Source organism: Aphelocoma coerulescens, chromosome 5, assembly GCF_041296385.1.
Source record: "Aphelocoma coerulescens isolate FSJ_1873_10779 chromosome 5, UR_Acoe_1.0, whole genome shotgun sequence".
Taxonomy (NCBI): Eukaryota; Metazoa; Chordata; class Aves; order Passeriformes; family Corvidae; genus Aphelocoma; species Aphelocoma coerulescens.
In genome coordinates, this window is record NC_091019.1 from 20,799,256 (window position 1) to 20,812,340 (window position 13,085).

General features: G+C 41.7%; 1 protein-coding gene across 4 annotated transcripts in view; it reads right to left on the reverse strand.

Moving 5' to 3' along the window:
- Nucleotides 1-1,068: 1,068 nt before the first annotated feature.
- Nucleotides 1,069-13,085, reverse strand: part of LOC138111368 (mucin-5B) — a 46,122-nt gene continuing 34,105 nt past the window's right edge. For all 4 annotated transcript variants that reach the window (XM_069016988.1, XM_069016986.1, XM_069016985.1 and 1 more), the window contains 16 exons: nt 12,784-13,034; nt 12,174-12,357; nt 11,458-11,650; nt 10,626-10,804; nt 9,641-9,710; nt 9,367-9,488; nt 8,960-8,991; nt 8,335-8,512; nt 7,624-7,728; nt 6,939-6,979; nt 6,211-6,333; nt 5,196-5,291; nt 3,812-3,940; nt 2,795-2,834; nt 1,997-2,120; nt 1,069-1,434 (listed from right to left, as the gene is read on the reverse strand). In XM_069016988.1, coding sequence (XP_068873089.1) covers nt 1,260-1,434; nt 1,997-2,120; nt 2,795-2,834; nt 3,812-3,940; nt 5,196-5,291; nt 6,211-6,333; nt 6,939-6,979; nt 7,624-7,728; nt 8,335-8,512; nt 8,960-8,991; nt 9,367-9,488; nt 9,641-9,710; nt 10,626-10,804; nt 11,458-11,650; nt 12,174-12,357; nt 12,784-13,034 — 2,042 coding nt within the window. In that variant the 3' untranslated portion in view covers nt 1,069-1,259. The remainder of the gene's footprint in view (nt 1,435-1,996; nt 2,121-2,794; nt 2,835-3,811; nt 3,941-5,195; nt 5,292-6,210; nt 6,334-6,938; nt 6,980-7,623; nt 7,729-8,334; nt 8,513-8,959; nt 8,992-9,366; nt 9,489-9,640; nt 9,711-10,625; nt 10,805-11,457; nt 11,651-12,173; nt 12,358-12,783; nt 13,035-13,085) is intronic.

Below are 13,085 nucleotides of genomic sequence, written 5' to 3' on the forward strand. Positions count from 1 at the left end.
CATTTGTGCACTTGATTTGTATCAATAAAAACAGTTTTCTGGACTAAGGTGAAATTTATATGTGAGCCTCAGTGAAGCAATTGTGCCTTCCAAGGGAGCTACATTGCACTGACAGTTAACTGAATTATGTGGAGGTTCCTATAACTTACAATCAAAGTCAAGGATCCCCACAATTTTAAGATCAGTAACACCATAATGAAACAGTACATATCAAAGTAACCTGACATCTGCTGAAAGGATTTATTATGAAAAAGAAGCAAAGATTCCTTGGGGCTAAAGAGCTATAACACCTTAAAAACGGAAAGCTAAAGTATAATGCATTTCATGTCTACTTGGTCAGTTCCAAAGCATTTCCTTCAAAACAATTCCCAAAAAGCTTCCACAGCAGGCTGCAGGACACTAAGAAAGTCACAGTCTTCAGTTCTCTTTCAGGTCACAAAAAACAAATTGCTCAAATAACAGAACCCTCTGCCTTCCTTGTGTACTCTCAAGGTATTGTTGGATCATTTTGATCTGTGTCCACATGAAATACTGTCACCAATACCACTGGACATGGCAGCTGGGAGTCAATTACTTGTAACACGAACCACAGTCATGTAACCAGTAGTGAGACTGAACACAAAAACCCCAGTGAGATAAGGACTCCCAATAAGGGTGCAAATATATTAATTTTGTAGAGTACATGTAAGAACCATGTTTTTACACTCCCTGATACAGTGCTCACTGTGAAGAAGGAAAAAAAGTACCTTGACTTCCTCCAGTGACCCAGAGTCACAACCAAAGTAGATTCAGGACCACTGGGGAGAAGAACAGAAATGTGGCCCTGAGCCAAGTCCTGCCTTTGCCTGAACCGCAGCTGTGGAAGTGATTACTGTTTCTCTTCTAAGGGAAATGAAGTGATACATGTGGTTATGGTTTAAAAATGTGCACTTTCTTCAGGCAGGACTTTTGAAAGGCATCAGTTGTCTCTAGAGTGTCTTGTAATAACCTTGGTTTATACACCAGTGTGGGATTAAAGACATCAGCCACTTTGCCCCTTTAGCAGCATCACTGAAACAAGAGAGCAAGTCCTCTTTGAAATGCAGTTTATTCTACAAACATTTAGAGTAAAATCTTAGCTAATTTCCATAACTGCATATAATACCAGAAAGAAAAAGCGCTACTATGGTCATTTGAAGGTTACTCACAGCTATTTTCTGAACTACTCACTTGCTAGGGAAGGATTAAATGGGAGATGAAATGTTTCCTTTAGTTTATACTCATGTTATCCTTTTTGGGCATTTTGTTTCCACGCATCCACATTCATCTACGTACACATAGGTGAACTGGACTGTTTTATGGTCCGAGCAAACCAGTTCCACCTTCACTTTGTGACTTCTTTTTTCATGGCAGCAAGTGCATTTGTGTTCCATTTCACTGGCCTCAAAAGAATACCTATAGAAATGAGATTTTTCGTATCAGTCTGCTGCCTGTTGTCTTCCCAACCTGATCCATATTTGTGGCTCCAAATGCATGTACTACTAAGAAACAAAATTTCCTATCTATTTTTATGCTTATTCATAACAGCCTTTCCTCAGGATGCTATTGGCTATGCAGGGCCAGATCCTTTGACACCAGTGGGGAAAATCCCAGTAACTTCAGTGGATTTTGGATTAGGCCCATTCTAGCAAGACAGAGAAGAGCAATTCATGCAGAGAACAAAGGGGAGGAAAAAACTCCAGTAAACACCAGAGCGGTTCAAAAACCATACAAGGACATGTTTAATAGCATGTTTAATAAATTTAGCTGATGTCTTTCCCAAGGGATCTATTTTCCTGACTAAGATAAGGCACTCTATGAGGCTGAAGCCATTCCTAATGAGTGCTCTTTTGCACACACAGTTTCCCAACTGGGTCCTTTCAAACAGCAGGAAGGGGACAAACAGCTGCAGGCCACTGGTGACAAGAACCCAAGAAGACAAGGCACAGAGGAGGACAGAGAAAGGCTTCCTACTTACACAGAGTAGGTACTGCACATCCCTTCACAAAAGGGCACTGGGACAGGAGCAGCTGACTTGCAGTTGTCATGGATGATGTACTGCTCCTTCACATTGCGTTTGCATTTGTGTGGCAGGTCAATACCTGGCAGAAGAACACTTCTGTTAGACTTCTTCACACTGGGGAACAAATGTTTTGAAAGGTATTTGCTAGTAAACCAAGGATAGTTCATCCTAGTAAAACTTTTCACAGTTCAAATGCACAACCAAAACCACAAATGAGAGTGCAAAGAGGCATTAATTCAGCCAAACGATTCCCCACTGGTCAATGTGCTTTTCCATTTGTGGACTAGCTTTCGCAGGTAAAGATACTGTTGAATCAAGACCTAAAGGAGACATGAAGGTTTTAGGTTTTTCTAAAATGGCTATAAATCACATTTGTGGCTCTATAACAATATAGGATTTCTGAGTAGATGCTACAGAAAAAAAACCCCCAAACTTTTGTTTCTGTGCAATTTTGCAGGTGCAATAATACATAGAATGTTTTCTATAAGTTTTCTTATCAGGAGTATAGTTCAAGCTAACTGTACTTCGGTTATTTAAAAGCACAGAAAAGGAAATTTAAAAATGTTAGTGTTCCCATTGAAGAATGAGGCAGATTTTTAGTCTTGACTGTGAGGTACAGAACAGTTCTGCTACTGTAAAACTGTCTTTCAGTCTGTGGAAACTGCACGCTCTCAGTGCATGCAGAAACAGGGCTACAAGCAGGGAAGGACCAAACAGTATTGGAATAGAGAATCAGTGATTTAATGCACTCACATGTCTTACAACAGCCATCTGAAGACACCTCAACTGTCCCCTGTATTGAAAGTAACCAGAACAGTCAGTTCAGATGCATATAGTGCTAAGCAGAGAGTAGCAATGATGAGAGTTCAGTTACAGTCCCTCATTTCTAATCCACCCAAATTCCTCATCAGACCTATTTGTGTACCAATTATATATAAAGCTCCTTGGGGAAAAAAAAAAACAAAAAAAAAAAAAAAAAAAAAAAAAAAACAAAAAAAAAAAAAAAAACAAAAAAAAAAAAACACACACACAAAAAAAAAAAACCAACCAAACAAACAAATAATCTAGCAAGGAAGGGAGTGAATTTTCTTAGAATTATATATCATTCACAAGCCAGGTAAGATGCCCTGGAATACATGCCTAATCTTGTTTAGTTCCTATTGAAGCCAGCATAAAAACCCCAGTCTCAGAGAATCACAGCTGCCCCTGGAATTGAACAGCCTGACCTGTGCAGAGCCTGCCCCAGAGCTAATTCAAGTACATGGCTGTCCTAGTCCCTGCTTTGATCTGCTGTGAAGTCCCAAAATGCTTCTGAAAGTTACTGAAAACCACCAATAGCTGAAAGCCCAGATATGAATGTTACCCCTTGCTCATTCATGTTCCACTTCCTCACTTAATGGTACACCATATGTCAGAAGACACTTTGTTCATCAGTCCCCCAAGGATTCATGGTGAATTACCACTTGTTTAATGGCATTTTATAATGCTGATGTTTCTCAAGTGATAAAAGAGTCCCCTTCGCTGTTGCCCCAATACCCTTCTCTTTCAAGTTCTAGTGCTTATCCCACAACAGTGTAAATTGTGTGGGCTTGTTTGCAAATATTTTTGCTTTACTTCCACGTGACACATGGCTGAAAAAGCACATTTCCTTCAAACAAGGATGATCATACCAGAAAGATCAAGAAATACTCATTCAAAACAGCAAAGATAACTCCCAGGCCAGCATCAGGGCTTGTTCCAGAAGCCTTTTTCTGGCTGTAAAATACTTACTGGCACACAGTTTGCTTCTTCAAATGGTAGGCAGACCTTTATTGTACTAGTCAAGGAAAACTGGCCTGCTGATTCAGTGCATGTGTACTGAGTACAGTTGTCATATGGATCTTTATAACTCTTTCCAACCTGATAAAAACAGGGGGAAAAAAGAAAAGGGGAAAAAAAAGACAGTGGAGTATAGCAATAAAATTAGAAAAATGAAACAGTAATAAAGTCAATGAACTGTCAAAGACTGGGTTGTTCACACCACTCTGAAAGGGCTGAGATGCCTGCAACTCACATCTACAAATTATGTACCAAGCTCACCCACTACCAGTCTATGCAAAATCACTTCTGTGGCCACCCAGGGGGAAGGAATGAAAGAATGCCAGAATGAGCATAAAGGTATTAACAGAAATGCCAGAAGGTAGGTGTGTTAATGTTTGTGGGCTAAAATATATACAAAAGAAAAATAACTCTTTCAAAGGGTTTCAACAGTTTTCTTTTTTAATAGATGGAAGAAAATTAAAAAGAGTGAAAGAGAACAAAAGTCTTTGCAATAGAGGTTAATGGATAACTGCAAAGCCTACTCATGGAGAGATAAAAATTATATATTGGAATAGGAAAATATAGCTTGTAAGATAAATCATCAAGGAATGAAAGGATGAAATAAAAAAGATGAACACAAGAGCTGTCAGAGAAGCAATAGCATGTAAGGCAAGTCACTGGTTGAAACAGTATCATTAACCATACCCAGGAGTAGCAGGCTGTAGTAAAGCCAGAGAGTTAGAATCATGGAATCATAGAATCATTAAGGGTGGAAAAGACCTCCAAGATCATCAAGCCCTTCCTTTAAAGGCTCAGCTCATGTCTACACAATGCTATATTCACAGGACATGATGTATTAGCTGTGTGTGTTACCAAGTCACACTACACTCCAGCAGCTGTATCACTTGATTTCTGCCTCAGCAAATACAGAACCACTGGCAGCACAGTTATATCAGCTTGCTCACACTGTGTATCTCTGTATCTTCAGGGCAAAATAATGAAACTGCTTCAGATGGGAGCAGTGTGATGTGAAGCCAGCACATGTATCTCTGCAAGAGCAGCGTTATACAATGTCACCATCCCTTCCAAAGTCTTTCTTGCTATTTCATGTCAGGAGAAGTGGAGGTAACATGATTTTCATTCCTGCCAGAGAATATAATTGTCAACATAGTAGTACCTGTGAGATGCACACAGCAGGGAACAGCTACAGGGAGCATCTACATTTACTTTGGAAACACAGATATTTTACATCTCCTTGAGGTCCTCCCAGACTTGAAATGCATTACACTGGTTGAAAAGATGCTGAGGCCTTTTTGATAATTCAGGCTTGAGTGCACAGCAAGGGAATGCTTACCTCAATGGTCACATTGCCAAATGGAAAATTTGCCACACATGCCACTTGCTGGCACTGGCTGCAGCATTGACCCTTCTCTTCCACATAGCGAAAACCCTGTAGGAATAAGGTTTCCATTTATCCATGTTAACCAATGTCTTGTCCCTGAAGCATCTTTGGATCAAAGATACACTGAAGATGGCAGAGGAAATGAGCCAACCTTCTGGTTTCAATTCTGTTGCCTTTAGAAATCTGTTGGAACCATTTTATGCCTGACAATCAAAGCTGGTAATTTTTCTGCCTTATTGAATAGTGACTTCTGGGTACTTCAGTTGCCACGAAGACCCTTTCACTGACTATTCTTCTTCAGGCTAACACACAAAACAGGTCAAATAAATTAATTTAGCACATGATTACTTGCACAGTCTGGCACCACCGCTTGGTCTGATATCGTTATCTGCAAGAACTGTTGCTGTCAGACCTGTGAAGATTTTCTGTGCTGTGTTTTAGGTATCCATTGGTCTCCTGGTGAGTGTGGCTGGCTTCAGGATAAAGTGTAATGAAAGGTTTTGTCCATTTTTAACATTGGTTGTGCATTTGACTTTATCTGGGCATGAATGGAAAGGCAACCACCCTCCTTATATTCAGGAACAGATTGAACAACTTGAATGCTGATTCTCACAAGTACTGAGAAGTAGCTGAGTACTCCCCACCCACAAGTCCTGAAAGTGTCTGGAAACATATAAACCACTGTGCAGTTTCCTCACAATCTTCATTTTTGAGCTGACAATGGGCAATACCAACGGAGTGACACAAACATCTTTCAGCAGTCAGACTTTAACAGGTTTGCAATAATTTCCCCTCAGGGCACCTTTCCAAGAGTGACCTCTTAAATTTGCTAGAGCAAAAATAACCAGCACCCTAAAAAGGACTTACAAAACAATTAATAGAAGAGTCTGCTATGTTGCACTGAGAAAGCAGTTACTGTCCCTGTTTCCACTCAACAGCCATTGTCTGTGGTCAAGGAGGTGCTGACCTGCTGACAGGTGGTTTGGCATTGCACTGGAAGGCACTGGATGCGGTTGGTCTGTGTCACAGGATCCTGCTCATCCATGCACACGCAGTTCTCGCAAGAGCTTTTAGGCACCATTGCCCCTGGCTGGAAATATAGAGGAGAGAGAAAACCACGACAAGAATTCAGAGGGTTCAGAAATAAATGTCCCCCTGGCCTGTCAAAAAAATTAATGTCTATGAGATTTATTTTTGGAAGAATTTCCTGAAATTATTGTACTTCCAGACCTTTAAAACCTTACCATCAGCATCACAAAATGAACACAAGGCTGACACTCCCAAGTGTATCAATGATGTTAAATGATCTTTTAAATAAATTCTAAGCATCTATTTTTGCTCAGTTTGACCAAGCAATAATCTTATAACATTCAAAGAGATTTGTGTTCAATCACAGTTTTGACCCATCAACTCTAAAGCATAGGCAAGATCTCTTTTAGTAAGCAAGTTACTGGTCTCTAGCATTACCTATTCACTAACCTATTCCAGAATCACAGATTGCTTGGGGTTGGGAGGGACCTCTGCAAATCACCTAGTCCAATGCCCATTTCCAGTAGTATATAAGACTACTGGCAGGGAAGAATTACAGGCCATTCTAATCCTGCTTTTTGTATGAGTGTTGACAACAAGAACTTCAGAGAATTCTGACTCAGGCAGCATTAACTCATAGGAAGAAGTGTCTGTAAGAAGACCTACCTTAAATTCAACTCCTTCAGAAATACATACTCCTTTTGGTACTGTAAGAAAAAATATTGTAAAGGTTGTGCTAGGAATGATGCAGTTACTGTACTCATCTCTGAATTGTGAGTGATTTAGAGAAGTCAAAGAGTAGAGCTGAACTTAATAGCCCACATGAAAAGGGAAAAAAAAGCAGCTAGTACTGGTACTAGTTGTTATTCAGAAGCTCACATGTAGCATTTGCTTAGATGTTTTGTTTCAAGTGGGGATAATTCTACACGCTGGTATTTTTCATAAGGTAAAATTTATTTATCTCATGTTTTTTTTACCCATACTTGAAATTACTTGACCTTTTCTTTATTGTTAACCACTGTGCTGGTAACAAAGCCAATGGGCTTATGTGTGTGAATCTGGAAATATAATTTGGCAGCAGAGCTTCTGGATGGGTTCAGTTTAACCATTATTCTGTATGTGGTCAATAACTTACACTCACTGAATACTGGCTACAGAAAACCTGCACCAGTTACTCCAATTCCAAAAAAAAAAAAAAAAAAAAAAAAAAAAAAAAAAAAAAAAAAAGGAAAAAAAAAAAGCTGAATTGTAAAGGCTGAGAAAGGAAGAAGCTACCACCTCTGATTTTACCTCATTTAGAAAAATCAAATACTTCAAGGAATAAAACACCTTAAGGAAATGAAGTACTTACTACAGGAGAAGATAGGGCAACAACCATCCTCAGACATAGCAACCACTGGCTGGAAACCTAAGTCACATCCTGTTTTGTTGATAATGCAGGTTTTTATATCACATTCTGCAATAGACAGCAGAGATAAAATAAGCCAAAGCATCCCATCCAGCAGCATTACCTGCAGACAAAGCTTGAAAAAAACCATCCTATCACCATCACCAGGGTCCCCTATCCTTTGTCTTGAAATAGATACTGGGAATGGCCAGGGTTAGGAGCAGGCTACTCCTGTGCTATGGTGGGCATTTGGGACTGAGAGGGTGGAAATGCAAAGTTGAGAGCAAACATATATCAGGAACCTCCACAGGAAGCCTTAGGGAAGCCTGGAAGATGAACACATCCTCTCTTATTGGGTGGATCTCTGTGGAGAGATCACCCTCCTATCTCAGAAAGACAAGAGCCAAAGAATCCTGTGGAGCCACCTAGTGATCCCAGTGATCCATAGGGGATTTTCCAGTGTAAGTATCTGCCAGGTCATGGCACTCATTTAGAGTACAAATTACACCAGAGGAATTCTCTTCTGATAGCAAGAGGTCCTGGCATGTAGATGGAAGAAATTACCACTCCAGTGTACCTATGTGAATCTGGTACCTGTGGGGCACCACATCTCCCTTGGGGATTACTGCTGAAGGCACATGATGCCACATGATGACATGTGAATGATCCACTCACCACAGACTGTCTCTGTGCAGCACGGGTCTTCCAGCCGTGGTTTTATTTTGCGTACAAAGCCTTCTTTTGTGCAGTTGATAGGTGGAGATTTAGCACAAGGGCGGGGGAAGCAAGAGATGTTCAAGGTCGCTTCATCACAAGTACAGTATTGACAGTCATGCTCCCAAGCCTCCCTAGGCTGTAAAAATAAGAGGGATAGCAGTTCAGTGAGCAAAACCTGGAAGCATTATATCAATGAATGCCTGCTGCAAGACAGTGTAGGGCTGAGTAGACCTAATTTATTGTGTAGGAAAATTGCAGTTCAAATCCCAGAGGGAGAAGAAGGGAACAGTAAGAAAAAATTCCATTATTTGCCACCTTCCTTTGCAGGTTTATGTATTTCCAGGAGGAAAGCCTGATGGTTCTACCAGGAAACTGATTCCCAACAACTACTCCTTCTGTTTCTGTGCCTCAAGTGATTAAACACGTTCTGGAGTTAATAAAATCTTCTTGATTTTCTCCCCACTGTCATTGCAGTTCACTGGTTTTTAAGCTTAGAATTAAAAGAAACAACTCATGTGGTCATTTTTGTAGGAGGTCACAGAACCCAGATACAGTATAAAGACAGGGTTTTCCTTTCTTTTACCTGTTTCACTGAGCCATCTTGTGCAGTGCAACCTATAAAATGAATTAGATGTTATTTTAAAGGTAACTGAATCAGGGGAAACAACAGAAGCAGGAAAACAGGAACAGAATGAAAGTATTGAAATCTGAGAATCAGCCACAAAGAAAAAGAGAAATTCAGAGTGCAAAGTCACAGGATGTAAACCCAAAAACATCTTAAACATGCTACTCTTTGTTCTTTTGAAAGTTGCACCTTCTGCATGTAAGTGCAGGCAGAAACTCTCAATCGGGAATGCTTCCAGCCTCACTAGAACAGGTCAGTAACAAGGTCTCCCCCATTTCCTCTGTACCCAAAACAACCCCCTTAACTGCACTTCTAGTCAGGCTCTTAACCCCACTCCCCATAGCACCATTTATACTATTTCTTACCACAAACAGACACACAAATGCCATCATGATCATTCAGCAGAATTTTTCCATCAGGACAGTAGCATCCTTCAACAAACAGCGATGTGATATTTTGGGAGGGAAGGGTGTCCATAACAACTCCTCTACAGAATTAGGATATAAATGAGAATGAATGAGAGGCAAAACTGTAGCCCAGGGCAATCAAGACACCTAAATCCCAAGAGAATGTCAACTTCAAACTTCCCTGCCAGTTTTCACATTATGGACTTGAAAAACGCCTTAGGAAATGACCCACCTGCTGAAGCAAGTGTTTCTTTTTGCTTCCCCGCATGGCTTGTACACCTGATCCTGAGGACAGCTGGCCTCTGTGGAGCATTGCAACATACAAGTTAAAAAGCCCAGACCCATGTGTACCCTCCGATGCAGGGACACGAAGGGACAAAGCGTCCAGGCTACCACAGCAACCTCCCGGGTGTGCACAGCCGGGCAAGGGGGTCCCTGCAGCTCCAGCAAGAGGGGCGATGGGGCCAGCAACATGCAAGTGACAAGACCAGCAGTGCTCACTCCGACTCGTGGGGTGCCCCGAGCAGGGCAAAGCAGGCAGAGAGAAGCAGTGGGTTGCCATCTAGTGTCCAAGCGCTGGGGAACACACGGGACTCCTCGGCTGAGCTACTGTGGGCCTGGTTCCCTCTTGTTTTGCCCTAGTTCTGGACTGGATCAACCTCTTTGGTTTGTTCCTGCTTTTTCTCAGGTCCAGAGCAGAAGGTGAGGACAGAGCAGACCAGACTTGCTTCACGCTAGGGGGTGTTTTCCAGGCTCACCACACTGCCCTTTCCCAGGCTCACCACATTCCCATTCCCAGGCTCACTCGTCTCCCCAGGCTCACCGCAGTCCCATTCCCAGGCTCACTGCACTCTCATTCCCAGGCTCACCACAGTCCCATTCCCAGGCTCACCGCAGCCCCATTCCCAGGCTCACCGCAGCCCCATTCCCAGGCTCACCGCACTGCCCATTCCCAGGCTCACTGCACTCCCATTCCCAGGCTCATTGCACTCCCATTCCCAGGCTCACTGCAGTCCCATTCCCAGGCTCACTGCAGCCCCATTCCCAGGCTCACCGCACTGCCCATTCCCAGGCTCACCGCACTGCCCATTCCCAGGCTCACTGCACTCTCATTCCCAGGCTCACCACAGTCCCATTCCCAGGCTCACCGCAGCCGCATTCCCAGGCTCACTGCAGCCCCATTCCCAGGCTCACTGCACTCCCATTCCCAGGCTCACCACACTGCCCGCTCGCCAGCCTCCTCCAGTCCACGCAGACCCCGTGGAGCCCGCACAGGGACGCGTAGGTCTGCATGCTCTGGCACTCCGTGCTGGGGTGCTCCTCCGAGCACCCGCTGGCCACACATGCCTCGTAGTAGGGCTGAGGGGGGACCACACCATGGCACTCTGTCAGGGTCCTTTACAAAACAAGAAGAAAAACCTTGGGCTACTTCCAAGGAAGAATTCAACTCCGAGCCAAACCATCCCCCCTGCCCCAGGCAAAGCCTCAAGGTACAACTACAAAGTGTTCTCAGAGGCAATACACCCACACAGCTTAATAAAATATGAGTGTTACCTGCCATTCTTTACAATGCTTTGAAAGGAAACAATATTATGTTGGACTGCTACTTGCAAAGGCTCCTACACAGCTCATAGCTATAAGTCTATATGCTGATATTTTTATGTTAGCATGTTTGAAAATCCTGCTTTAAACCACAAAATTATTTTAAAAACAGACACACACATTTTCTAACTATATTTTGACTGCATTCCATATCATTCAGAGCTTTCAGGTACTGAATTATAGCTAGTTCCCACTTGGCCTCTCTAGAACTGACAGGCAGAGGGAGTGCCAAGAAGCAGACTCTATTAAAGGAGAACTGATTTTGCTGATGCAGCTGAAAAATATCTGCCAAGCTTAAGAACACACACATCAGTTCACTGCACCCAGTTTTACAAGGTATGCAAGACTTTATATTTTCTTCATATCCTAGAATCAGTTCACCCAAGACATTTAGTGAAGCACAAAATTATCTTGTGAACTTATTTTTACTTTTGGGAGTTGTCTTACCAGATGATTTTACACAGATTAGAAGGCACACAATGCTGATGATACTCAATTTTTGATGGTCGTGAGACACCAGGATTACAGAATCTGTTGGTAGGATATGGGACTTTCCAATCTAATGCCATCTCTTTGAAGGACTTGACAACCTCACCATTCCTCTTCATAGCATCATCAGACTTCTGGTTGGTGCAGGTACCTGATAGCAATATAAAAGTGACAGTTCAAGGACAATTGATGCTGATGAAGCTTCTTTTAGAGAAAGCCTGGGGGGAAGTTCTCCTCCTTGTGCAAAGGGAGCAACATGTGGGATCCTGGTAAGTTCACAAGAATAGTTTCTAGGAAGAGAAGGCTCAAAGAAACAGTTTGCCAGCTACTCATGAAAACCAGAATTGATGTGTTGGTTGATAGATTTCTCCTGGCGGTCAGAGTAACTGAGATGCACAGGACTCTCCAGATTTCCTACATTTCTATATGAAGTAGATATGATGAAAAGGAAGGGCTTAGAAAAATTCTGTGTCCATCCACCAACAGACTGTGAACAGAATGAAAGGATATGACTTAAAACTCCATTTCCTGATAGTGTCTTTCCATTAAATAAATTTATTAACATTTGTGAGAAATAGTGAAGTTGCAAGCATTTAGAGATTTTACAAGGTAATGAGAGAAAGAAGGAGGAAAATTCACTGCATTAATTTTTGTCAGCTGATGAAGACACTCACCACAGAGTCCCACGGTATTGTTATAAAACTTGCTGAAAGGGAGTTTTATGTAAAATGCAAGTCGACTGTAGGAGATGTAAACCTCTAATTGAGGTATTTCAATTATGGTGTAAAGGCCAGAACTGGTTATCCTGATACCATTCTTGGAAATGTCTGGGACAACTTTCTTATCATCAAACAAAATCTAAAAAGAAAAGAAACAAAAGGTTTTTATGGACACTCCTTCATTGAGTAAGGTACATGATAAGTGCAACTGGAAAGCAGGGCAGCAGAAATTCTGACCTTAGGTGAACCAAATCATGTCTATCACCGGCAGTCTATTAAGCAGTTGTCTAATATTGCTTTTTAATATGTTGCAATTTGTATTTGGATACTCATATCAGGACAAAACCCACAATTTTCAGTTATGTGATAATTTCCCAGAATTTTAGTATATACAGAGTTTTATTGACACAAAGCAAAAAAGAAAGAGAAGAAGCAAAGTAATTGCATTTCTTACCCATTCCATATTTTACAAGCTTAATTCTTTGTTGTGACAGGGCATTTAACAGTACAGTAATATAACTACAGCAAAATAATATTGAGAATTCATTCTAGCACAATACTTTACCAAGTTTGTTTCTTTTCCATGTTCCATTGCCTGTGTCAGAGTAACAACAGAGTTGGAGTAAAAAATGATAAGGGACATTGAACAAATTGCTCCACGAGTGGCAGCACAGTAGTAGTTGTCTATGTGAATCCAGAAGTTGTGAGAGTCAGGATGAATTGACTTCACAAGCACATAGGTGCAGTTTTCTTTAAAATGGTAGTATGCTCCATCAAAAGTCACATAATGCTCATTTCCCCATCCACTGCAAATACCTAGAAGACAGAATGACAGGCTTCAAGTTTGACTTTACTGAGCTTCCTGTA